At 52.1% G+C, this 27,409-nt stretch overlaps 1 protein-coding gene across 1 annotated transcript; it reads right to left on the bottom strand.

Annotated features, from left to right (window-relative positions):
* On the bottom strand, positions 1-27,323 carry SMG5 (SMG5 nonsense mediated mRNA decay factor). The gene is made up of 22 exons (XM_009995051.1): positions 27,311-27,323; positions 26,279-26,402; positions 24,919-25,042; positions 24,128-24,284; positions 20,005-20,094; positions 18,030-18,119; positions 16,689-16,767; positions 15,971-16,096; positions 15,483-15,551; positions 13,224-13,432; positions 12,374-12,511; positions 9,810-10,511; positions 7,803-7,972; positions 7,464-7,539; positions 6,262-6,437; positions 4,258-4,416; positions 3,998-4,057; positions 3,054-3,213; positions 2,030-2,120; positions 1,336-1,410; positions 867-1,005; positions 1-84 (listed from the first exon to the last, which is right to left on the bottom strand). Exons 1-22 carry the CDS (start codon positions 27,321-27,323, stop codon positions 1-3), a joined length of 3,111 nt encoding a protein of 1,036 aa, XP_009993353.1.
* Positions 27,324-27,409: the final 86 nt, after the last annotated feature.

Here is a 27,409-nt window from a genome sequence, read left to right as displayed (position 1 = left end):
TCAGCCCATCTCCTTCCACTGCTTGTAGAACTCCAGAACGTTTTTTATTTCTATGCTGGCACTGGCAGCTGCCTGCAGGGCAGACTGCAAAGCAAGGAGAGAAAACTGGTTATTTTTCATCCTGCGCTGTCAAGACGATGCAGCCTCACAGCTTGGAGACTCTCAGCAGGGTTTGTCTTGGGTAAAAAAGGATGGTTGGGGCTGGAAGGACCTTCAAGATCATCTAGATCCAACCCCCCTGCATGGGGGGCCCAAGCTGCTCCAAGCCCCATCCAACCTGCCCTTCAACACCCCCAGGGATGGGGCAGCCACAGCTTCCCTGGGCAACCTGGCCCAGGCTCTCCCCACCCTCACACTCCACAATTCCCTCCTCAGCTCCAACCTCCAGCTCCCTCTCCCACTTTTCATCCATCCCCCTCATCCCATCCCTCCCTGCCCTTGGCCCAAGTCCCTCCCCAGCTTTCCTGGAGCCCCTTCAGGCACTGGAAGCTGCTCTAAGTCTCCCTGGAGCCTTCTCCTCTCCAGGCTCAACACCCCAACTCTCCCAGCCTGGCTCCAGAGCTGCTCCAGCCCAAGGATCATGTCCACGACCCTTCATGCTCAAGCTGTTCTGGCACAAGAGACCTGCACTGACAGGCAAATTACTTCTCCCACCTCCCCAGGACACTCCACACCACAACATCATGACTAATCAAGGGGCCTTCAAGGAGACAGGAATCAAGATTTATAAACTAAATTTGGGAAATCCAGGACAGTTTTACCCAAGGGAAGAAACATTCAAGGAAAAACACAATCTCTTGTCAATCAACCAGATTTTAGTCTTGCTGGGAAGCAGAAAGACCCAGCTCAGCCAAAGAGCTACTGACCTGCATGGGCACTGAGAACGTGCTTGGGTCCTCCAGCTGGAAGCCAGTGATGATGGTGACCATGCCTGTGGTGTCATCCTCTCCACTCCCCTGGGACACTGTCAGTTGTTTGCAGCTGTCCAGTATTTTATAGAGGTTCCTGCCAGGCAGATGCAAGAGAAACCGAGGGGAAGGTCAGAGCCAAGAGCACTTGGTTGTGCAGACAGTTCCACATTATCCTCAGGAGGACAGATGGGAAGCAGGACTTATCCTGTGGCTTTTCCAAGAGCTTTTTTAGCACCAGGTGTTTGGTGCTCTGGGAGATGTGCAGGTGGATGCCCCAACAGCCCCTCCAGGGCATTTTGCAATGACACAGAACCCCAGATCAAGCAGGCTGCATGCTGGGGGTGGTCCCAGTGCTAACACCTCTCCCCAAAACCACCTGCCTGCCCCAGCCAGGCTCAGACACCCCCATATGCTGCCATCTTACCAGGCATCTAAATCTTGTCTCTTCAATTTATGCCTCTCAAAGCTCTTCCCAACATCCTTCTGGCAACGGATGTACCTAAGGAGAGAGCAGAGTCCCTGAGCTCTCACAGACTATCACACAGATCAGGGTCAGTGCTCCACAGCAGCTCCACCAGGTGCTGCAGGACCCTTTCCCAATGATTTTGGCCATCAAAGTAACACCCCAAGAATCCCCTGGGAAGTCCCTGAGATCACCTCCCCTGTCTCATCACCATGGCTGGCTGCAGTACACAAAGCCACCAGTGTCCTACAGCCCAGCAGCCCCGATCCAGGCCTTGGAAATGCTGATTGTCCTCATGGAGGCCCAGCTGCTCGTCCTTCTCCAGCCAACCTGGCCAAGGCTGCAGTCCAGCCCTTCCAGCCCTCCCAGGGGAAAAGGTCCTGCTCAGTTTTAGGCACGGACAGAGATGCAACCCCCTCAGGCCCTCAGAAGCAGCTACTTCTCATGGACAAGCAGCAACAAGTCCCTCTGGAGCACCAGGTGCCAAAGCTGTTCCCCTCTTGTCCTCTCTGCATGTACATCCTGAGGCCTGCCCTTCTCTTGGCTCTGCTCCAAGGGCTGCACAACCTGCTCCCAACCACTGACAAGTTTCTTCCATCCCCAGATTCCCCCCTTTCCAAAGCAAAGGCCAATGGGATCACTCTCCCACTCTCACCTGTTTCCCTTTTTAAATTCTGCCTCCAGATACCGGATGCTGTCCCGGGCACCTGCGTTCTCCTTCTTCAGGAAGTCTAACCCATCGATCACTAACAGAAGAAAAAAAGAAGCCAAACATCTGGCTTGCAGCTGAACCTCTGCAAAGTGATCCAGCAGTGCCAAAGGGTTCCACATCCCACCCAGCTGTCCCTCATGCATAGCAGCAGTGGCTGCCACAGGAGGCAGAGGAAGAAAAGGGTGACCAAGGCCTCTCTCCTCCAGCTCTTCCTCAGTGATGGGCCAGGTTAGATGCCAAGCCAGGGGAACACGTCAAACAGGCCCCAAAAAGGGGCATGAAATGGTGTTTCAGCTGCTCCAGCTGAAGTATCATGATGATACCAGCTCCAGAGGTATCACCTCAGCAGGTCAAGTGAAGGGATTTTCTCCCTCTGCTCTGCTGAGACCCCCTGCAGGGCTGGGAACAGCTCTGGGGTCCCCAACACAGGGAGGACATGGAGCTGTTGGAGAGAGTCCAGAGGAGGCCCTGGAGATGCTGGGAGGGCTGGAGCAGGTCTGGAGCCATGCTGGGAGAGTTGGGGTGTTGAGCCTGGAGAGGAGAAGGCTCCAGGGAGACCTTAGAGCAGCTTCCAGGGCCTGAAGGGGCTCCAGGAAAGCTGGGGAGGGACTTGGGACAAGGGCAGGGAGTGAGAGGACGAAGGGGATGGATCAAAACTGGAAGAGATTGAGGTTGGAGATGAGGAGGGAATTCGTGGCTGTGAGGGTTGTGAGACCCTGGCCCAGGTTCCCCGGGGAAGCTGTGGCTGCCCCATCCCTGGCAGTTTTGAAGGGCAGGTTGGATGGGGCTTGGAGCAACCTGGGCTGGTGGGAGGTGTCCCTGCCTATGCCTAAATGATCTTGAAGGTCCCTTCCAACCAAACCTATCCCATGACCCCATGAAAGAGCCACAGCAGCAGGGCACAAAGCCATCCCATTGGCCCACAGGGCTTCCTGCCAGGCTGGTACTTGCTGTGTGGTCCCCATACCTGTTCGAGGGATGATGATGATGAACCTCCCACTGGTGGCCAACTGCTTGACCACAGCCAGGTGCTGGCAGAGGGCCTGGGTGTCTGGGACAAGGTAAGGAGACATGGCTGACTGTGCTTTGGGCTGCTGGAGACTTCCCTCCAGCTGAGAGACCTCCAGCTGAAAAAACACACACAGAGACACTTGCTTCATGATCAAACAGGGCAAGACTCATCCTGTGAAGCTCCACCAGACCCTTCCAACCTCCCAGTGCCTGGAGCAGAGGGCTGGATGAAGCCAAGAGGTGATGGTCCCACACTGCACCAGTGCAGCCCCTCCTTGAGTGGGCAGTTTTGGGTACCTCAATATGAGAAGGACATGAAACTGTTAGGGTGTCCAGAGGATGGTGACCAAGATGGTGACAGGTCTAGAGGGGAAGACTCATGAGGAGCAGCTGAGTTCACTTGGCTTGTTCAGCCTGGAGAAGGATGAGGGGTGACCATATTGCTGAGGGTCACCTCACTGCAGTCTACAGCTTCCTCAAAGTGGGCAGTGGGTCAGGAGGAGCTGCTCCCCTCCCTGTGGTGACCAGTGCCAGGACACCAGGAAATGGAATGAAGCTGCATCAGGGGATTGGACATTAGGAAAAGGTTCTTCCCTGAGGGGGTGGTCAGTCCCTGGAACAGGCTCCCCAGGGAAGGGGTCATGGCACCTGTCAAAGTTTAAGGAGGGTCTGGACAAGGCTCTTAGGTGTTTGGTTTAGTATTAGGGAGCCCTGAGAGGAGGTGGGAGTTGAACTAGATGATCCATATGGGTCCCTTCCAACTTGAGATATTCTGCAGTTCTACCCTGGCAGGACAGAATTCCTGGCTCTGCAGGGATGGGAGCAGAGAGCTCCCCCTTCCCTTCCTACTGTCAGACATTCCAGCCACCACTCCCCCAGTGTCCAGGCTGGATCTCCTACCTGCAGTCGAAGCTGAGCCATGTCCCTCATCAGCCTGTTCCGACGAGCCTCCTCTGCAGCCTGGGCACAAGAACAAACCCCCAGGTCAGTCAGCAGGGAACACCCCAGCACGTGCTTCCCAAAACAGGGGGAAAAGGGGACACCTGAGCAGCTTTTAGGAGCAAAACTTTCTCCTCCCACCAGAGAGCTGTGATTACAGTTACAATCTAACAGGAAAACTGTGCCAAGGTCAGAAGATGAGCCCAGTCCTGCCAACTCACCATGTGAAACTGGGCCTGGGCCTGGTGCAGCAAGTTGTCCTGCTCTGCCTGAGCGATGCTGATGAAGATCCCAAGCTCTGAGTTGAACTGCAGGATGCTGCCTTGCAGGTGGGTGATGAAGTGCCCAAAGCTCCGAATGCAGCAGATCCGAACCACGGCCTGGGAAGAAGCAGAGAGGTCACCCCAGCTCCCAAGGTGCTGCAGCCTGAGCCAGCTCTGCCCCTGCAGCTCAGGAACAGGCCGAAACTGAGATTAGAAAAAAATCCCAAGGAAATATTTCTGATGAAAATCAATCACCACATGGTTTGGGTTGGATACACCTTGAAATATCATCCAGTCCCACCCCCCCATGGGCAGGGACACCTCCCAGCAGCCCAGGCTGCTCCAAGCCCCATCCAACCTGCCCTTCAACACCCCCAGGGATGGGGCAGCCACAGCTTCCCTGGGCAACCTGGCCCAGGCTCTCCCTACCCTCATAATGAAGAATTTCTTCCCAAGATCCCATCTCAATCTCCAACCTCCAGTTTTCATCCACCCCCCTCATCCCATCCCTCTCTGCCCAGGTCCCTCCCCAGCTTTCCTGGAGCCCCTTCAGGCACTGGAAGCTGCTCTAAGGTCTCCCTGGAGCCTTCTCTTCTCTAGGCTCAACAAGCCAACTCTCCCAGCCTGGCTCCAGAGCAGAGCTGCTCCAGCCCTTCTGAAGACAAAGACTTGAGGACAGGGCTGCAGGAAATCCCACAGCTGGCCAGCAAGATTAGAAGTCCTTGCAGTCTGGGCTCTCCCAACCCTAAAAACCACCAAAAACATCAACAGGTTCCCTCCCATAAACCTCTGCTCAAGCCCTCAGTGCTGGGAAAAGGAACCAAATAAAACATCAAACTGTGTTTGATTTTGTGGCAGGAACTGCCCCTGGCTGGGCTGTCCCTACCCTCATAATGAAGAATTTCTTCCCAAGATCCCATCTCAATCTCCAACCTCCAGTTTTCATCCACCCCCCTCATCCCATCCCTCTCTGCCCAGGTCCCTCCCCAGCTTTCCTGGAGCCCCTTCAGGCACTGGAAGCTGCTCTAAGGTCTCCCTGGAGCCTTCTCTTCTCTAGGCTCAACAAGCCAACTCTCCCAGCCTGGCTCCAGAGCAGAGCTGCTCCAGCCCTTCTGAAGACAAAGACTTGAGGACAGGGCTGCAGGAAATCCCACAGCTGGCCAGCAAGATTAGAAGTCCTTGCAGTCTGGGCTCTCCCAACCCTAAAAACCACCAAAAACATCAACAGGTTCCCTCCCATAAACCTCTGCTCAAGCCCTCAGTGCTGGGAAAAGGAACCAAATAAAACATCAAACTGTGTTTGATTTTGTGGCAGGAACTGCCCCTGGCTGGGCTGGGGGATGTGAGATGGTGCCCTGTGCCCCAGAGGTCCCAGCAGCCTGGGGTGACATCCCAGCCACAGCCCACAGGCTGGACTGTGATTTACCAAGCATGGGTGCCAGGTCCACGTGTCAGAGCTGTGCCCTGACAGAAGCTGCTTGTGAATTCCCTGCTCCAAAGGAAGGAAATTGGTCTAGAAACGCAAGACAGAAGAAAAACTGCCTTTTTCTGCTCAGCTCCAGCACCCAGAAACCATCACCAGAGCTCTGGGCACAGGGGACACTTCACCAACTTCTGGCAATACTAGAGAAGGATCACAGGATGTATCCTGCAGCTCCAACCAACCCTTCAGCCAAGGCAGGGCAGAGATACCAACTCTTCTGCCCAGACAGGAAGGTCAGCAAAGCAGCCACCATGGGACTGTGCTTCCTTTAATGACTGACAGGGAAGGGAATGATTCCAGCACCGATTTTTGGACAGACAAACAACAGCAGCAACCACCAGTAACACAAACCCACCTCAGACTCTATAGTTTGAATCAGTTTGGGGTCTTTTTTTTTGGCAAGCAAGAAGTAGATCTTCAGCTGCACCTCCAGAAAGAGAAATGCTGCTGTGCCAAGGTTCAGGTTTTTCCTGACTCACCTCCTCAACTGCTGAGAAAATGGGCCTGTCCTGCTCAAAGTTAAACCTCTTGTGGGCATTTTTCAGAGGGGGAAGATTTCGTAGGGCCACGTCTTCTGGGAGCAGCAAGTTGGCTTTCAGGTCTGGGAGCTCAGCATCATTCAGGATGTCCTTGACCTCATTACACAGGGCCAGCCCTGGAGAGGATGGAGGGGAAGGGCAGCAATGTAGGGTGACTTAAACCACTGACATGGGGACAAAGAGGACAATCACTTTGAGGCACAGGAAATGTAAGGAACAAGGGCAGAGGTTTTAAATCACAGGTGTCCTGTGAGTGTGTGTTGAGGGGGGAACCAAAAGGCCACCCACAATATAAAAAGTAGCTGTTCCCAAACAACCTGCTGAGGCACATCAGAAAACCTGGAGGCTGAAGGGTTTAGTTTTTCCCACTTATCCCAAAGGAGAAGCATCCCTGTTTAAAGCACCCTTCTCAGGAGCTACAGGCTGAGGTAGAGGGCACATCATGAGCATCTGGAGCTTCAAAACTAGTTTTCATAATTGTCATGACAAAAATCAGAGAATGACAGAATGTTTGGGGTTGGAAGGGACCTCTGGACCTCCCTCATCTAGTCCAACCTCCCTGCCAGAGCAGGGTCACCCAGAGCAGGTGGCCCAGGATGGTGGCCAGGAAGGTTTGGAATGTCTCCAGGGATGGAGGAGACTCCACAGCCTCCCTGGGCAGCCTGTCCCAGGGCTCTATCCACTCTCACAGTCCAGAAGTTCCTCCTCATGTTTAGATGGAACTTCCCACATTCAAGCTTAGGCCTGTTACCTCATATCTTGCCACTGGGCACCACTGAAAAAAGACCAGCCCCATCCTCCTGCCATCCCCTGAAGTGCTGATAAGCATTGATAAGACTGATCAGGCCCCTGCTAATGGTGCTGACAGTTCATCCCAACCACGTTGGCCACACAAGGGCTTCACACCCAGAGGTGGGAGTGTTCCAGCTTAATGGCAGCCACAGATAATGCCCCAACAGAGGGTCTAGGAGACAATATTGAACTGGAGTGGTGTTTAAACACAAAACCAACACGTGTATGATGCTGTTTCCCATCGTGCTGCTAAGCCAGTTGCTACTGGCAAATCTCTGCCCCCCAAGATCTGTCCCACAGGATGGACATTGGTGATGACTGGACTTGCTGAAACATTCCTTCTCCAGTACCTGATTCCTGCAGGTCTGCAGCAGAAGGCAGAAGGTTCAGGAGCACAGACAGCCTGTTCCACAGGCTCTGAGAGCTCTGCAGGAACAAAACACACAAGGCCACAGACCATGTCAAGACAAGATGCATGCAATAACCAGGCCATGTTGGCTTTCCAGCATCTGTCACAGACCTCAAATTGCTTTAGAAAGAGTAAATTTCACTACATTTAAGACAAGAGTCTCTTAATTCAGCTGGTGGGGTATTTTAACCAGCTGTCCAGGACAATATGCTCTTATCATCCCAGCCCAGGGGAGCTGAAGAGATGCAACCTTGGACCAAACACCAAGCACAGTTCCCACCTGAGCACACATGATGATGAGGTCTGTGTTTGTCCTCAGCCAGTCCAGGAAGACCTTGACAGTGAGAAGCAGCCCTTCGTTGGTCATGATCTCCAGCTTCTCCTGAAGGGATCGCTCATTCCTGCAGGATTTGTTGCTTGAAATGCTTTCCTCAGAGTCTGACACATCATCTGGAAAATGAAAGGAAAAGGATTTAAAGGAAGTATTTAAGGAAAAGGCTTAAAACTACTGAAGAAGCCAAGCTCTGCTGGTATGAGAACAGCATGGGGTGGTAAGACTTGAGTTCAACTTCTTGGTGCCTCCACACATCCTCACAAGAGCAGTTCCCTGTTCCCTGAGTATCCCTGTTGCATTTTCCTCTTCATTGGGAGAAAATTGCTCCAATCTCCCTGTGAAAGTCTGATAAATGCTTTAACCCCTGCAGCAGCCTCTGGAATACTCACAAACAGAGCAGGGGAAGCAGCACCAGGACCATTATCACCCCAGCAGAGAACAGAGCCACCCATCCTGGTGGGGTCAGGGTGCACCAGCCCTTGGGCCATGAAAAGAAGGAAATGGTAAGAGCTGTTTTATGAGCCAGGTGATTGTTTAAAGTCCTGGCCATGCTTTCCAGTCTTGTCATCCTGCAGCCCTGAGGATCTCAGAGCCACAGCTGCTGGAGCCTCACACCAGCTACACGAGTGCCCAGAGAGGTCAAAGCAGCAGCACCAAGCTGGGCATCAAGGTGGGCTTTGCTGCAGTCCCTTACTTGAACTGCACACTCATTTCTGCCTGTTTGCACAGCAGTCATCATCCCTAAACCCTCAGAAATGTAAGGAAGGAAGTAATTTAATAAAAAGCCATCCCTGACAGAGCACTAAGACTTCAATAGCTGCAGTTTTGAGACAGCCCAGCTGAGGCAAGGAGAGCTCAAAGCTAAAAAGCTTTGGGTTAATTAATTCAACCTCTCATTTTCTGCATCGACAAAGGGATCATGGCCACACCATCCAAACATGTTCCTGAAGCTGCAACATCTGTGGAGCCCATGGAAGGAAAATAATTTGTTTCTTCCCTCATCCCCACCTCTTTCAAGTGGCTGTGAAGCAAAGTCAGGAGCCAGTAAACATGATCTAATGCTCCCCCTCCAAACCCTGGCCCAGGTAGAGGCTGAACCCTGCCAGTGCTGCAGGCCCAGGGAATTTGGCAGCAGGATGCAAAAATGTTTCCTTGCTCCAGGGAAGCTGGGAGGAATGACAAACAAGACCCAACAGGCCCATGTGGTTTTTGCTGAAGCACAAACAACTCCCTGTAGAGCAGCAGCTCTCCCTTTCAAGCTGTTTTTTCCCAGAACATGAGTCAGTTGTGGAAGTTGCCTGGGAGCAGAGACATCACAGCTCCACCTGCTGTGCAGCTGCTGCTGGGCCCACCCTGAGAGGTGGGAGTCACAGAGTCATGGAATGGTTTGGGTTGGAAGGGACCTTAAAACTCATCTAGTTCCAACCCCCTGCATGGGCAGGGACACCTCCCACCAGCCCAGGTTGCTCCAAGCCCCATCCAACCTGCCCTTCAACACCCCCAGGGATGGGGCAGCCACAGCTTCCCTGGGCAACCTGGCCCAGGGTCTCACCACCCTTCTCCCCAGCCTGAATGATGTGCAGCTCTGATAATATAGAGGATAATTCCAGCAGGTACTAAAAATTTGCATTATCTTCCTTTTTTCCCATTAGGGGGTGGGACTGGATAATCTTCAAGGTCCCTTCCAACCCAAGCCATTTCAGGATTCTATGACAACAGATAACCCTGGCAGGTGCTTCCTTTGCTCAGTGCATGTATTCCTGTATAGCAGTAAAACTCAACCCTTAGGAAACACCAACCCAAGATCTGCCCAGTATTTGGGCAACCTGCTCCTACAAACCTGGCTGAAGAACTTGCACCATGAGAAGGGCAGGATCTGAGCAGACTGCTACAGCTTGCAGCTTTCTACACAGAACTAGGACAGATATTCTGAACAAGGTCACTCGTCCTTACCTTGCTCTGCCAAGCTGGGCTTCTCCAGATCTCCATTTACACATGGCTTGCTTTCTAGTCCATCCTTCAAGGCAGAGGGTTCACTGTTTGGTTTCAGAAGGATGTTGCTGAAAGTGGGAGCCAAGCGAAAGCAGCGCTTGGTCTGGAACAGCTGGGTGGACATGGCCTGGAGGTTACTGGCTATGCTGGCGTCATTGGTGCTCAGGGAAACGGGCCCATTCACTGCTGGATCTGGAGCCTCCATTTTAGAGATGCTCAGGCTTTTGGAGTCCCCCAGCCCACTGCCATCCACACAGTTTTTTAAGGCCTCTTTGGGCCCACTTTTGCCTCGGCCGCTTCCCTCCTCGCCCGGCTCATCCTCCATGTCCTCCAAGTCGGAGCGAGATTCCTGGCTGTTCATGTCAGAGTCCGTCTCCACGTCAAAAGCAGCTTCTCCTTCCTCGTCACTCTTCTCAGAGCCACTCTCTGAGCCATCACTGCCCTTCATGGAGCCCTGGCTGGAGTCAGAGTCAAAGCCCTCGCTCAGGTCACTCTCATCCACCTTCTGGGGGTGGCGGCGGCGCCGCAAACAGGAGAGACGAGAGTATTTCTTGCTCTTCTTGCAGTCATTCTTCCGCTGCTCCTCACTGGGCTGATGATTGGCCAAGTCAGCTTCAGCTTCCTTCTCAATCGAGTTCAGTGGCTCCCTTGGCTCCTGGTCATCTACAGGCATTTCAAATGAGACCACAAGTTAAGAAAGTCCCCGTGTGCCACACACGCAAGCTCTGTGAGCCTGGGGAACCAGGAGGGCAAATTTCAGTCACCACTTCTGTTAGTGTCTTGAACCAGGGAACAAGTGGTGGCAGCCTTAGAAGAAGGATTTGGTTCCCAGAAGACACCCAGAAAGACTTGGAAAGCCTGGATCCCAACTGCCCAAATGCCCAGTGCTGAAAGCTGCCAGATCAGCATGAAATACACAGTTGAACCTTCAGTCTTTTCCTCACCTTTCTACAGTCTGAGAGCCAAGAGCCCCAACAGGCAGGGCAAGGCAGTTTGACTAAACAAGCCACTCCACCCTGGAACCAGGCTGATCTGCCCTGTGTCACCCCAACAGCTTCAAAACCCACCCAGGGGAGAGAGGAGTGGTTCAGTGCTGCTTTTGACCAGGAAAGCTCTTTGAGTTCTGTGAAATATCACAAATCGACTGTTTGCAGGGAAAAGGTGCAACAGTTTTTTTTTTTCTCTGCTCAGCAGGATTCCCTGGCAACTAAAGATCTGGTTTTGTCTGAGCAGAGATGAGGTGTCCTCCCTGCCCAGGTGGTTCACCCAAGATCAACTCAGTGGAGGAGAAAAGAGTCCAGTAAGTAACAGCAAATAGAGACAGAAAATGAGGAAAAGAGATTAGGGTAAACACATGATGAATGAGTTGTCAAGAGACACAAAGATCACTCCTTGCAGCAGGGAAAGCAACATTTTCATCCTGTGGTGATTCTGACACACACAGAGAATGTCTAAGTGGAGACTGAATCAGCAGATCATCCTTCTGTGTGGATTCCAGCCCAGCAGTGAAAGACCACAATGTCTCTAACACCACTGAGGGACTACACCACCCAACAGGCCCAGGAGATTTAGGAAGAGTAAAACGGGAGAGATGCAGGGTGTGTTGCCTGTGTTCACCTCACAGAACCACAGAGGGTTGAAAGAGACCTTTGGAGATCACCTAGTCCAACCTCCCTGCCAGAGCAGGATCCCCTACAGTAGATCCACAGGAACACATCCAGATGGGTTGGGAATGTCTCCAGAGGAGACTCCACAGCCTCCCTGGGCAGCCTGTCCCAGGGCTCTGTCACCCTCACAGGAAAGAAGTTTCTCCTTCTGTTTAACTTGGCCCTCCTGTGCTCCAGCTTGTGCCCACTGCCCCTTGTCCTGTCACTGGGCACTGCTGAGAGGAGACTAGTCCCACCCTCCTGACACCCCCTGGAGATGTTGATAAGGGTTGACGAGATTCCCCCCTTCAGCCTCCTCTTCTCCAGGCTGAACAGCCCCAGCTGCCCCAGCCTTTCCTCATAGGGCAGATGCTCCAGGCCCTTCATCACCCTTGTGTCCCTGTACTAGACTCTCTCCAATAGTTCATTGTCCTTGAACTGGGGAGCCCAGAACTGGACTCAGTTCTCCAGGTGAGGCTTCACCATGGCAGAGCAGAGTGGAAGGAGAACCTCCCTGACCTGCTGGCCACACTCCTCTTGATGCCCCCAGGATGGCACTGGCCCTCTTGGCCACCAGGGCACATGGTTGCTCATGATCAACCTGTTGTGCACCGAGGTCCTTCTCCCCAGAGCTGCTCCCCAGCAGCTCAGCCCCAGCCTGTACTGATCCATGGGGCTCTTCCTCCTCAGATGCAGAACTCTACACTTGCCCTCCATGAGGTTTCTTCCCACCCAGGTGATGCTGGATGGCAGCACAGCCTGCTGGGGTGTCACCACCCTCCCAGTTTGGTATCAGCAGTCAATCTGCTGAGGGGACACTGTCCCTTCATCTAGGTCAGTAATAAATACATTGACCAGGACTGGACCCAGTGATCTTACCTGTGCCATCACTCTGAAAGGCTGGAACTGGATTTTCTCCCTCTTCTAGCTCTGCCTGCAGGCGAATGTTGACGTGGTTGATGAGGTGGGAGAAGAGGGCCAGGGTGAAGGCGATGGCTGCGCTGTACTGCTTGGAACCTGCGGGGACATCGTGAGGCCGAGGAGAGCAAACACAGGCCAGGCAAGGAATGCCAGGCAACCCATCTGCAGCCCAACTGGACTGCTGAGCATGAATTCATAGAAGCATACAGTCATCAAGGTTGGGAAAGACCTTCAAGATCATCGAGTCCAACCATCCACCCTACCCCAACCACTAAACTATCTCCTGACACACCACATCTACCTTTTTGAACACCTCCAGGGATGGTGCCTCCACCACCTCCCTGGGCAGCCTGTTCCAAGGCCTCACCACTCCTTCTGGGAAGAGATTTTCCCTCATATCCAGCCTGAACCTCCCCTGATGCAGCTTGACCCCATCACTGGTCACCAGGGAGAAGAGCCCAACACCCACCTCACCACAACCTCCTCTCAGGTAGTTGTGGAGAGCAATGAGGTCTCCCCTCAGCCTCCTCTTCTCCAGGCTGAACAGCCCCAGCTCCCTCAGCCTCTCCTCATCAGATTCTCCAGACCCCTCATCAGCCTGGTTGCCCTTCTCTGCCCCCTCTCCAGGCCCTCCTATCCTGTGGTGCCCAAACCTGCCCCCAGTGCTTGAGGTGCAGCCTCCCTAAGGCCGAGGGGCAGGATCACCTTCCTGGTGCTGCTGGTCACACTGTTCCTGATGCAGGCCAGGATGGTGTTTGCCTTCTTGGCCACCTGGGCACACTTCACAGTTCCTGAATAGAATAGTTACCTGCCCTCTTGAGGCTGTGGACACTCATAAGGCAGATGATCACCATGCGGAAGATGAGAAGATCAGGAAGGAAGGAGTAGCCACTCTCATACTCCTCTTCATCTTCACTCGTTGAGCTCAGGTTAGGAGGAGAGGGCAGGTAGAACAAGCACAGGTTGAAGTCCTCCAGAACTGACTGGCAGAGGGATGTCAGCTCAGAATCCAGAGAGCTTAACATGAGGAAAAAATAAACAACAATCATTATTCAATACATAATATGGAGTCTCATTCTCTGGAGACATTCCAAACCCTTCTGGCCATGTTCCTGTGGGATCTACTGCAGGGGATCCTGCTCTAGCAAAGGTTTGGATTAGATGATCTCCAGAGGTCCCTTCCAACCCTGACCACCCTGTGACTCAAGCTCCTGGCAATGTCTGCATGGAAACTGAACCAGAACTGGCAGATCCTATAGCACTAGGCAGGATGAAGCACCAGGGAATGTACTACAGGGAAGAGCAGTTATGGAAAATGAGCTGAATCAGATGCTGTTTTCCTATCCAAAGCTGCTAAACTAAAACAGTAACAGGAGCACCTCCCTGCAACCAGATGGGTCACCAAAAAACACACTGCTTTTCCCAGGGAGCTCAGACAGTCACCAGCCAGACACACGGGGCATTCCAGTGCTAAAGGCAGCAGAAGTTTCAGATCTGCTGCTCACTTAGAGCACACAACCTGGGGTCTCAACTTCTCCTCCCTCCCATGTCTCCAACTCACAGACCAGGGAGAATATTCCAAAAAACCCTGGAGGTTTCAGTTTCTTCAAAGGAAGCACTCACAATATCCAGTACAATGGGCTACAGGAGTCTCTTAGTTACAGAAGAAACCAGTCTGCAGAGCAGCCAGCAAATCCTTTTCAGGAGGCAACAAGCTTGGAAAATTGAACTAATTCCCAATTTTCTTCTGCATTAAATATGTGTTAAGCTGGTATTAAATGAGTCTTGAAGTTTCACTTATACTGAAGTCAGTATCTGAAAGCTAATCCCATTCTGGGCTGCATTAGGAAGGACACAGCCAGCAGGAAAATTATCATCCCTGCACTCACAGGATGGCATCTGGAGCTCTGCATCCAGCCCTGGGGTCCTCAGCACAAAAAACCCCAAGTAAACAAAAAGACAAACTGAGCTTAGTCCAGCAGAGAAGTGCCAAGGGGAAGAGGGAACATGATACATGAGAAAAGGCAAAGATAATGGAGTTTGTTCAGCCTGAAAGAGAGAAGGGTCAGGGGGAACAATCTTCTGTTTCCAGCTGTCAAAGAGGTGGTGACACAGACCCTCCCCCGTGCACAGCAAAATCCACAGTGAAGGTGGTTGAACAGTGGAAGGGGGACCACAGAGTGTGGAATCTGTCCCTAGATCCATTCAAAACTCATCTGAATGAGGCTCTGAGCAACCTTGTTCTGCCTTTAGAGTGGACCTGGTTCTGAGGGAAAACTGGCCCCCTAGAAAGTCCCTTCCAACCTCAGCCATTCCCTGATGACTTAACTGCTGCCTGTGTATAAGCCCTTTCAACACTTGCTCTGTTCTAAGCAGTAAGAGATTAATTTACAACCACCTGGAAACCTCCCAGCAGAGACACAAAATCCAAGAAGAAAAAAAAAAACAAACCACAAAGTTTTCCATTTATTCTCACATTAACAGGTTGCTCTGTTTGTTTCTTTCAGCAGGTATTTGGTTCCAGATTTTCAAGTGCAATGAGCAGCCCAGCACACCCACAGACAGGGGCTCTTTGCTGTCCCACCAGCCCAACCTCCCTGCTTGCTAGGAAAAGCATCTGCTGGCTGAGCAGGACAGGGAAACACCAAAGGCACAGAGCAGCACCGAGGGGAGCTCTGAGGCTTAGGACTTCTACATCCACTGCCTTGATTCAGCCAGACTCACAAAGAATAGAATCATGGAATGGTTTGGGTTGGAGGAACCTTAAAGATCATCCAGATCCAACCCCCCTGCATGGGCAGGAACACCTCCCACCAGCGCAGGTTGCTCCAAGCCCCATCCAACTTGTCCTTGGACACTTCTGGGGGGGGGAATTCAACCCTTTGGTATTTCAACCTGCTTTGAAGACAACCTTTTTCACTCTCCCTGTGAGGTTTGAAGACTGAAGTCTGGGACCTTCTGGTAAAAAGCCTCAGCACAGGCACTGCTATCCTACCATGTCCCTCCCATGTCCCAGTGCCTGCTACTGTGAGTGACCAAAAGAAGATAAAATTTGCTGTAACCTTACCTGCTCTTTGGCTGCAAAAGACTCTGCAGGTACATAAAGCTCACCAGCAACCTCTTAATGTCTTTGCCTCTAAAAAGATTGAGAAGAAAACACTGTGAAGCAGGTACCACGTCACAGAGGAGCACTAGAATGAAGGAGCTCTATCAACAGGTCAATCAGGTGTCAGTTGATGAAACTGAAGGGAAAAAAGACAGCTTGTACACTTCTAACTTTCACCAACATGCCTCAACCCTGAGGAACAGTCACCAGAACTGGGGAAGAGCGAGAACACTTCTTTCCTCCAACTTTACACTTTCTCCTGAAATTACAACCTGAGAGGTCAAGAATGGGATCTAGACTGGGGCTCTCCAAATTCTGGGACCTGCCACTGCCTCGAATCAGCCACTTCCCTGTTCCCACTTCCCAGGAAGACACTACTCTCCACCCAAAGGATGACCCTGGTGCCACTGCAAACCCTCAGCCTGCCTTCCTCTCCTTTTCCCTCTTACCTTTTCTTGCTTGGAGACAACCTCCTGGTCTCACACTTCTTCAGCTGGTGATACATTTTGGCTGCCTTGTCATACAACCGCTTCAGGTTCCCGAAGGCACCTTCAAAGGACACTTCAGACTGGATGCTGAGAGACCAGAGAAGAACACATCAAAACTTGGCCACAAGGTCACTTACATTTTATGGCTTTAATTCACTAGAAAGTTATTCAGGTATGTAAGTAACCATGAGGACAGGGACCTGGTGCTGTTGGTTGAACATGTCAGGGGACAAGGGGCAATGGTCTGAAGCTTAAAGAGGGGAGATTCAGGTTGGACGTTAGGATCAAGTTATTTCCTGTGAGGGTGGTGAGATGCTGGAAGAGGTTGCCCAGGGAAGCTGTGGCTGCCCCATCCCTGGCAGTGTTGAAGGGCAGGTTGGATGGGGCTTGGAGCAACCTGGGCTGGTGGGAGGTGTCCCTGCCCATGCAGGGGGTTGGATCTAGATGATCTTGAAGGTTCCTTCCAACCCAAACCACCCCATGAAATGTTATGGTTTGACCAAGGCTCTTTATCACCAATCCTGCTCAACGGTGACAATTAACCCACTTCTCTTCCCCTTCCCCTGGAACTCCCCAAGAACAGTCACAAGCCCAAATTTGAGGGGAGAAGACTCTGGCACCAGCAACCAGAGAGCACCAGGAACCCACCCAGAAAGCCAAGATCCTCCCAGACACTCACCAGCGCAGGTAGCAGTAGGTGGCCTCCACGTTGTAGTATTTGCTCCCTGCCAGTGTCCCCAGCTGGTTGAAGGGCATGCCTGGCAGCAGAGAGGGACAAGGGAACCAACTATCAGGTCTCCAGTGCTAGAGAACAGATCCTTTCCCCCTCCCATTTCCACCCCAGCGGGAATTAACGAGACACAAACAGCAGTAAAGCTGCAGTACAAAGGTCTGGACTAGCCCATCCTTTCCCCAGCCAGGATTTTTCCTGGTTTTTTCCTTTTAGATCCTCTCCACCTTCCTGGCAGTTATCTGCATAAAAAAGCAAAGCAAACAATACTTCCTCCTCCCTATTAATAATGCCATGACTCTGTGTTCCTCGGGACATGGACATCACCTCAGCAGCATTTGAGCTCACTGTGGTCAGTCATTTTTTATCACTGCCTGGATCTGGGATCAGCCTATCAAACAACTCAGAGAAAACATTTTTCTGGAATCACACACTTTTTAAGATAAAACAGGCCCTCAACTCTTGGCACAATGTGTTCTCATCAAGCAGTCACTTCTGAAGGAGGAAACAACATGTAGGGGTTATTTTTGCAGGGGTAAAAACAGGGAGATGACCAAGAATGTTCTACTGCTGGCAACAGACAATTGGGGCTTCCCCTGGCCAGACAGGCACTTCAGCACAGCCAGAGAAGTCTGAGCTTCTCAGGGGTTATCAGATGAGCAAGACGAGGTCACTGGCAAAGAGCACCTTTGCCTTGTCCAGAGGAGATCAAGAAGATGATCCTTGGGCTGGCGCAGCTCTGTTCTGGAGCCAGGCTGGGAGAGTTGGGGTGTTGAGCCTAGAGAAGAGAAGGCTCCAGGGAGACCTTAGAGCAGCTTCCAGTGCCTGAAGGGGCTCTAGGAAAGTTGGGGAGGAACCTGGGACAAGGGCAGGGAGGGATGGGATGAGGGGGAAAGGATGAAAACTGGGAGAGGGAGATGGAGGTTGGATATTGGGAGGAAATTCTTGGCTGTGAGGGTGGTGAGACTTCCCTGGCCCAGGGAAGCTGTGGCTGCCCCATCCCTGGGGGTGCTGAAGGGCAGGTTGGATGGAGCTTGGAGCAGCCTGGGCTGGTGGGAGGTGTTCCTGCCCATGCAGGGGGTGGGACTGGATGAGCTTTAAGGCCCTTCCCACCCAAACCATTCCATGATTCTATGGTTCTCAAAGAAGGAAGTAATTTAAACCAGAGGATAAAACCATTCCTCTCTCAGCAGCAGGATATAAACTTGACCAGGGCAGTATCACAGAGTCTTGCTTTTAGGTTGCAGCAACATGATTTTAACAACTAAAAGTCCATGTTAAGTCACTCACCAATCTGTGGGGCAACAGAAAGGGCTTGATAGTAGAAGCGCTCGGCCAGCAGCTCCGTGTCCACCCCGGCCAGTTCGTTCTGGTACCGAGCTGAAAGAAACCAACCCCCACTGCCTGTCAGAGAGCAGGGCCTTCCCTCCCCTTCTGCACAGCTTCCCTGCAGATTGAAACCACCACAAAGCTGGGAACGCCGACCAAGTCAAGACATCCCATCCAAGAACTGCTCTTGGCAAAAGACAGCAAGGCCCAGTGTTTGCCAGGCCCAGCTGAGGTGCTTTCACTGCATGTTCTGCACAGCACAAGCCTTCCAAGCAAAGGGGAGAGGCCCTCAGCACTTGGGGCAGGATGGAAGCAAAGGGAAGGAATTCTTCTGCCCCACATCATTTATCCTGGAAATAATTCAGAGCTGTGCTCCATTTTTCAGTACCTCACACAGAACATTTTCTACTACAGCAGTGTGAAACCTACAGCAAGTAGCTGACCTGGAACATCTGTCATATGAGGAGAGGCTGAGAGACCTGGGGCTGTTTAGTCTGGAGAAGAGAAGACTGAGAGGGGACCTGATTCATGTCTATAAATATCTGCAGGGGGGTGTCAAGAATGGGCCAGTCTCTGTTCAGTGGTGCCTGTGACAGGACGAGGGGAAACGGCACCAAGTGACAACACAGGAAGTTCCACCTCAACATGAGGAGAAACTTCTATGCTGTGAGGGTGAGGGAGCCCTGTCACAGGCTGCCCTGAGATGTTGAGTCTCCTTCTCTGGGGACTTTCAAGACCCATCTGGATGTGTTCCTGTGGGATCTGCTCTGGGTGTTTCTGCTGGAGCAGGGGGGTTGGAATTAATGATCTTCAGAGGTCCCTTCCAACCCCCCTGATTCTATGACCTAATCAGATTCCTGCCTGTGGCTCAAATGGACCTTATTTAATTTATATTAATAGTTTTTTGGACAAGAGAAGGCATGTTGGGAACCCTAAGGGAGAGCACTGTGAAGAGGTGAGCACACTTCTGTCCCATAGCCAGGCAAGTCATTCCATCTCCAGGTGAATCATGCACAATGGTAACACCAAACAGCTCTCAGGAGCCTGGTGAGGGCTGCATGTCCAGCACATTTCCCAGTGCCACACTCCAAACACCTGCTTTCCACACAGCTTCATGTTCTCTCCCTGCCTTCAATCCCACACAATCACAATCAAGCTGGACATGAGCCATCAGTTTGTGCTGGAACCCAGAAGGCTAGTTGTGTCCTGGGCTGCACCAAGAGAAGAGTGACCAGCAGGGCCAGGGAGGGGATTGTCCCCTCTGCTCTTCTGAGACCTCCTGCAGGGCTGGGAACAGCTCTGGGGTCCCCAACACAGGGAGGACATGGAGCTGTTGGAGAGAGTCCAGAGGAGGCCCCGGAGATGCTGGGAGGCCTGGAGCAGCTCTGGAGCCAGGCTGGGAGAGTTGGGGTGTTGAGCCTGGAGAGGAGAAGGCTCCAGGGAGACCTTAGAGCAGCTTCCAGTGCCTGAAGGGGCTCCAGGAAAGCTGGGGAGGGACTTGGGCCAAGGGCAGGGAGGGATGGGATGAGGGGGATAGATGAAAACTGGAAGAGGGGAGATTCAAGTTGGACATCAGGAAGAAATTCTTCACCATGAGGGTAGGAAGGCACTGGAATTGGTTGCCCAGGGAGGTTGTTGCTGCTCCATCCCTGGAGGTGTTCAAGGGCAGGTTGGATGAGGCTTGTGCAGCCTGGTCTGGTGGGAGGTGTCCCTGCTCAGAGCAGGGAGGTTGGAACACCTCAGCTACTTGCCCAAAACCAAAGCTTTTGGTTCAGCTTTCCACAAGGATTTCAGCCTATACCAGTCAATGACAAATGTGTCTGAGGGAAATCAGGGCCGGCAGGTCACTGTGACTAACAACAATGGACTCAGCAGGGCCCAGGCACCATCTTTTTCATGTGTTAAAGGCTGCCCTGAAAGGTGTGGCTGTTCTTACCTAAATCTCCCAGATACACCAGACATCTGTGACATGCCATCTGGGCCCACTCCATCTCCTTCTCTGATGCAGACACAGGTTTCTTGCAGCCTACAGGAGAAACAGGGAATGACATACACAGGGTTGGGTAAAGGCTGCTGGAGAGACCCATGAGCAGCCACCACCCCTGCCCGAGACACCCAACACTTCCCAAGGCCACACCACACTGCTGGGTGCAGCCTGTGCTGCTCTACAGACCAGCACAGGTTCCACACAACCACAGCATCATTTTGGTTGGAAAGAACTCTCAGGATCACACAAGTTCAACCACTCCCCCAGCCCTGCCCAGTCCCCACTGCCCCAGGTCCCTCAGCACCATCTCCAGGGCTTGGAAACCCCTCCAGGGATGGGGACTCCACCCTGGGCAGCCTGGGCCAGGGCCTGACAACCCTTCCCAGGAAGGAATTGTTCCCAGGATCCAACCTCAACCTCCCCTGGGCAACTTGAGGCCCTTTCCTCTTGTCCCATCCCTTGTTCCTGGGGAGGAGAGCCCGACCCCCCTGGCTCCAACCTCCTCTAAACCTCCCCTGGTGCAATTTGTTGTTAAAAGGTGGAAAATAAGTATAGAAAATGAAGACACTGATGCTCCCCCACTGCCCTGCCCTGCTGCCCAGGGGCAGGGGCTGTCACTGCATCCCTGCCAGCCCCTGCTCAGTGCCTGCCACTCAGGCCTTGCCTGCCAGGCATGCACAGAGCTGCTCCATTTGTGCTCAGAGAGGACAAAGGCCAATTCCTGCCTACAAGCCACGTGAGCATGTAACATGGTGTGGAGCACCAGCTGAGAAGGCCTGTTGAGAGACTGACTTTGTTAGCAAGGCTAATGAGGCCTTTGGATGGGAGCCTGTGCAATCCCCTGGGAGCCAGGACAGTCTGAGCACACTTGCACCTGGGCAGGACACAGCGTGGACCTGCCCACCCCGACTTGGAAGATGGGACCAAATTCATTGTCTCAAGGCTATGATCTAGATTTAGGACCCAAAAAAAAAGGAGGAATGGAAGTAAAAACCAAATTAAAATTGGGACAGCAAAGCTGTGCTGTAGACAGGGCAGCTGCAGTGGGGAAGAACTGCCTCTCTGCATCCAGAGGAAGTGGTGAAGGGCTGGGAGGAATGTCCTGTGAGGAGCAGCTGAGGCTTTTGGGCTTCTCTAGTTTGTCATTGATCATTGTCAGCTTCCCAAAGAGGGGACCTGGAGAGAGGGGTGCTGATCTCCTCTCCCTGGGATCCAGTAATAGGGCATGTGGGAATGGTCCAAAGCTGCAGCAAGGGAGATTTAGACTGGACATTGGGAAGCATTTCTTTACTGAGAGGGTGGTCACACCCTGGGATGGGCTTCCTAGAGAGCTGGTCAATGCCCCAAGCCTGTCAGTGGTTAAGAGGCCTTTGGACAATGCCCTTAATAACATGCTTGAACTTCTGGTCAGCCCTGAAGTGGTCAGGCAGTGGGACTAGATCACCACTGAAGGTTCCTTCCAACTGGAACAGCCCAGTGTGCTCTATACTGAACTTACACAAAAAAAAACCCAAAACAAAACACAACAAAAAGCAGCAATTCCAGCAGCATAAAGTGTGAAAAGCAGCAGGGGAAGTCTCCAACCAGCTGGTCTGAACTAACTTGAGCCATCAAACATGACTCAGTCCCTGGGAGGGACTTGAGCTGGCAAGGCCCTGCTTCCCATCTCCTCATCTGCACCTCCTTCCCAGCCAGAGGGCCAGGCTCCAGCCAGGGATCCAGAGGAAACAGCCACCTTGCCCAGGTGTCCCCTCTGCAGCACCTGCCCTGCCACCAGAGCAGGGCCCTGCCCTCAGGCTGGGTTCAGCGTTCCTGCTGCCAAGGTCTTCCAACTTCTGCAGGAGAAAAATTCCCTCAGGCAGGAATCCCAAAGGAAGATCTTTTTTCAGACCAGTCTGGGTTGCTTCTCTCTTGGTGAAGTTTAAAAGGATGGAAGTGAAACCTGGAGGCTAAAGTGACCAGGGAGGAATGGTTCCTCCTTACTGACCAGGCACTACATGAGCTATGTCACATGTGGCCTTCAACCCTGTGTCCACACACACTGCCAGGCCTGTCCCCCCTCTCTTTTCTGCTTTGAATCCTCCTGCTCCCACTAACATCACCACCAAGTTGTGTTCACGTTCGTAGCTCACCTGGGATCCTTACACATCCATCTTTCCCAGCCATCTCTCTTACCCAGTGACAGACTCATCTGCTGCATCCTTTTAATTAGAGCCCAAACACATTAAGAAACCTGAGGCAGGGGAACCTTCCAATGTGATCACACACCACAGGGCACAAACCCATCTGGAATGTGCATTTTCAGAATTTAATAATTCCTCTCAACACAACAGCTGCCAGGAACATCTGCCTTTGCAGCTGACATTTTGAAGCTAATCATGACGCAACATCTCCCAGAACTACCAACAGGAGACCAGCAGCTATAGCCTTCTGAGACACTCCGACTTCTTCAGTTTCTGCCCCCTCCTCCCTGCCATCTGTCAATGTCAATTAAACTCTTGTTAATTCAGTTCCCAAAACACACGGAAGTTCCATGTCTCACCTGGACAGAAAAATGTGCCTTGAGACCACAGATACAGCCCGGAAGTAGATGTGAACAAACTACTACAAGGTACCAAACAATGTGAATGTGCAGCCTTGAGCCGCTTCATGACTGGAACAGCTCTTATTCTTCTCAGACTGAGTTGGGTTGGAAGGACCTTAAAAATCATCTAGATCCAACTCCCCTGCCATGGGCAGGGACACCTCCCACCAGCCCAGGCTGCTCCAAGCCCCATCCAACCTGCCCTTCAACACCCCCAGGGATGGGGCAGCCACAGCTTCCCTGGCCAACCTGGCCCAGGCTCTCCCCACCCTCACACTCCACAATTCCCTCCTCAGCTCCAACCTCCAGCTCCCTCTCCCACTTTTCATCCCTCCCCCTCATCCCATCCCTCCCTGCCCTTGGCCCAAGTCCCTCCCCAGCTTTCCTGGAGCCCCTTCAGGCCCTGGAAGCTGCTCTAAGGTCTCCCTGGAGCCTTCTCTTCTCCAGGCTCAACATCCCAACTCTCCCAGCCTGGCTCCTCCCTCCGCACATGAGATACCTCAGATCACCCTGCATAGAAGGGCACCACACAAGTGGTCACCTGGGAAAGCAAACACACCTTACAGGAGCCTCCTCCTGTTCTTAATTCAAGACTCAATTGCAGTTTCAAACACACAGCCAGGAAGAACATGCCAGGAGCAGAGACACAAGGGGCACCAAGAGGAGTAACAACATCTTACATCAAGTAACTAGGATGTCCTGACAAAAATCTGTTGATTTCAAGAACCTATTCCCCCAGTGACCCATCTGGCTGCTTTAATTAAGCTCTTTAAAACACTCTGTGCTGCCAAAAGTGCTCTACAATTTTCCATTAAAATCTGCCATCATCAAACACTCACTAAAGAATTTTCTAACAGCATTTTCTTCCTGTTAGAAATTCTTATTTCTGCACTAGGTTAGTATTAAAAAGATCCAATCAAACAGTGCCATGGACAGTGACTGTTCTATGAGGACAGGCTGGGAGAGTTGGGGTGTTGAGCCTGGAGAAGAGAAGGCTCCAGGGAGACCTTAGAGCACCTTCCAATGCCTGAAGGGGCTCCAGGAAAGCTGGGGAGGGACTTGGGACAAGGGCAGGGAGGGATGGCATGAGCAGGATGGATGAAAACTGGAAGAGGGAGATTGAGGTTGGAGGAGGGAATTCTGGAATGTGAGGGTGTGGAGACCCTGGGCCAGGTTGCCCAGGGAAGCTGTGGCTGCCCCATCCCTGGGGGTGTTGAAGGGCAGGTTGGATGGGGCTTGGAGCAGCCTGGGCTGCTGGGAGGTGTCCCTGCCATGCAGGGGGGTTGGATCTAGGTGATCCTTAAGGTTCTTCCAACCCAAACCATTCCATGACTCTATAATAAGTGAGCAGGACAGTCTGTTCTGAACAGGTAACTGCCTAATCAGAAGAACACAAAGGATAGCCCCTGGAATGCTGAAACCAAGCAAGGAGAATCCACCTGTCTGGGGTTCAGGCCTTGCCCTCAGCCCAGCACAGGGAGCACTGACCGATGAGTGGGTCGGTGACATGTGTCCAGTCAATGCAGCCCTGCAGCTCCAGCTGGTAGTGGGACTGGATGTAGAGGAGCAGGTGCTGGTAGAACCCTATCCCAGCAACCAGGTGGGTCCGGTATGCGCACTCCAGGGTGCTCCGACTGTGGATGTGCTGGAGAGGGGAGAGAGCAGAGTCAGTTCCTGCAGCCTGGGGCAGGTTTTAGCCATCCCAGCCACACCAAGGATGAAGTAAGAGAGTGGGTAGCTCAGCTGGAATTGGTTGGCACAGTTCTGCACCTCCTCTTGCTCAACCATGTTGTAATTTACTAAGGGTCAAGACCAAGAAGGAGAAACACTCGGTGCAACCACAAGGGACTAAAATCAAGGTGTCCGGTGAGAGCAGCTCAACAGTGCTCAGATAATCAGATCATCAGGAGAGGGTTTGTGGCACCAGAAAACACAAGTGTGAACAGTGTGAGTACTTCCAACTCCAGGAAAAACAACCTGCTCTGACAAAGCCTCTTCAGGCCATCATGCTACATGACGATCTATCTCTTTTGAAGACAAAAATGAAGCAAATTATGTAGAAATACCCCCCCCCAATGGAAGCTCTCTCAGCAGACCACTAAAACTTACCTGCCACAGCTAGACAGAAGGTCTACGTCAGCTCCAAGAGTAAACTCTGGAGTCTCTGCCTTCCAGCCCCATGTTCAGACCACAATGTCTCCAAGCAAATGAACTTTTTAACTTGGGCTCATCCACTGCCCAGCCAGAGACTTTCTCATGCCAGAGCCATAGATACCTGCCTTTTTATTGGTTTTAATGAGCTGGATAACTTCATAGTAAACTTTCCTCCAGAGCAACTCTTCTGCTTTTCTTCCATAGTCCACTGGGTGCAAGAACATCAGCTTCACACAGAGCTCCCGCAGCCTGGACAGAGAGCAGAGAGTTCACAATTTAGCTCCAGGTTGAGCTGCCACCTCAGAAACATGGAAGAGAAAAACCTGAGTTCATGATGATGGACAGGCTAGACCCTCCGGTGATGGGACAGAAACACAGTCATGTCAAGAGTTGTCTTGACAGCTTAAAAGAAATGAGCAAGAGAAATCATCCCTGCCAGGCACCCCCTGAATGTGATGAAAGATTTCAGGTGCATGTTAAGTTGCTTCATCATCCAGTTTTTTAAAGATAATTACATGGAAGGCACTGGCTGACATGAAGATGATTTATTTGTATAACAAGGACACCCAGAAAAGCCTCCAGTCATGGGCTGCATGGTCAGGTGCTGTTCAGACCTGAAATCCAGACTCTGCTTCAAAAACCTGGAGAGATCCCAGGTCAACAGGTGTCCTACAAATCAAATACACCAAGAAACTGCATGTCCAGAACCTCCATGTGGGGCAATCCCAAGCACAAAGCTAGGCTGGGGGGAATGGATGGAGCAGCCAAGGAGAAGGACGTGGGGGTGTTGAGGGAGGAGAAGCTCAACATGAGGCAGCACCACGTGCTGGAGCCCAGAAACCCCCCGTGTCCTGGGCTGTCACCAGCAGCGTGAGCAGCAGGGCCAGGGAGGGGATTGTCCCCTCTGCTCTGCTCTGCTGAGACCCCCTGCAGGGCTGGGAACAGCTCTGGGGTCCCCAACACAGGGAGGACATGGAGCTGTTGGAGAGAGTCCAGAGGAGGCCCCGGAGATGCTGGGAGGGCTGGAGCAGCTCTGGAGCCAGGCTGGGAGAGTTGGGGTGTTGAGCCTGGAGAGGAGAAGGCTCCAGGGAGACCTTAGAGCACCTTCCAGTACCTGAAGAGGCTCCAGGAAAGATGGGGAGGGACTTGGGCCAAGGGCAGGGAGGGATGGGATGAGGGGGATGGATGAAAAGTGGGAGAGGGAGCTGGAGGTTGGAGCTGAGGAGGGAATTGTGGAGTGTGAGGGTGGGGAGAGCCTGGGCCAGGTTGCCCAGGGAAGCTGTGGCTGCCCCATCCCTGGGGGTGTTGAAGGGCAGGTTGGATGGGGCTTGGAGCAGCCTGGGCTGCTGGGAGGTGTCCCTGCCTGTGCAGGAGGTTGGATCTAGGTGATCTTTAAGGTCCCTCCCTCCCAACCCAAACCATGCCGTAAGTCTATGATGGTTTCCCCCAGCCAAATCTAAAAACCAAGTGTCCTGCCCAACTTACTTGTTCCTCAAGCTGATGTTCTCAGGCTTGAACACTTCTTGATAGGCTGCCTTGTTCCCAAGGATGAGATCCAGCCGATGAACAGCCTCCACCACTGCTCTGCAGGGCAACACAGAAAGAAGAGCTTCATAAGAACAGGTCCTCTGGGATTGTTTCACGAGGTTTGGGATGCCTGCACCACGCTAGTCCAGTTAATTCCATTATTACCAAGCTTCATTACCCTCCCACACTATACTGATTTCCTTTTTGCACTCTATCTTAAAAGCTTATGGAAAGAACATCAACAAAAAAAAAACCAGTTACATACATTGTCATGATTTTGCTGCAAATCAGCTGTTTAACCATCAGTTACCACTGCATGTCTGGTCAAAAATGTCAGTTATTTCTGCAGTGGCAACATCAGCAATATCTTTGAAAACATCAGTAACTTTTAACCTCAGCAGTTAAATCCATCCATACCTACACTTTGATTAATTTAAATATTTTAAACTTTGTGATTAAACATTTAATTGATTTCTAACAACTGCTGTTTTGATAGGGCAAGAGTCCCACCTTCACCAATGCCTGGTGAGAACACCAACTTGGCTATGAAATAAAGCAACTCACATTGTCCTCATTTGCCAAAACATCCTGATTTTCATTAGAGTTGTTCACTGATTAAAGCCCTTAAGGACCTCCCAGTGACAAGTAACAGAGACACTTAAAACCAGCCTAAAATAAGAAATTTGTGGCAAGCTTTTTTCCCCTGAAAGCCTCTAGAAGACAGACAAAGCAACCTCCAAAACCTCTGAGTCATGGAAAAAAACCCTGCCGGGGATCAGTGCCCAGGAGGCTCCTCCTGGAGGAGGAAGCACCATGTGTGTAAAACCTGGAGCACTCCAGAGTTTGTAGCTGTGAACAACGGGGCCTGGGGCTCTGGATGTTGCAGTGACAGAAGCCCAAGGGCTGAGAGCAGCACCAGCCTGACAGACACTGCCCTCACCACCACCTCCTGGACAGCTCGACTGAGCAGCCACGTTAAACCCTTCCTACCAAGGGAGGTCATCTCTCCAGCCTTGCCTTGGCTAAGCCTGTTTGTCAGGGTAATAAACTCTGACTCCTGAAGTGAACTTCTCCCAGCTGTTCACTCTC

The sequence above is a fragment of the Chaetura pelagica genome, unplaced genomic scaffold (assembly GCF_000747805.2).
Source record: "Chaetura pelagica isolate M959 unplaced genomic scaffold, ChaPel_1.0 scaffold533, whole genome shotgun sequence".
NCBI classification, from domain to species: domain Eukaryota; kingdom Metazoa; phylum Chordata; class Aves; order Apodiformes; family Apodidae; genus Chaetura; species Chaetura pelagica.
The sequence above is the reverse complement of the archived record's forward strand: the minus strand, read 5'-3'. Positions and strand labels throughout refer to the sequence as shown.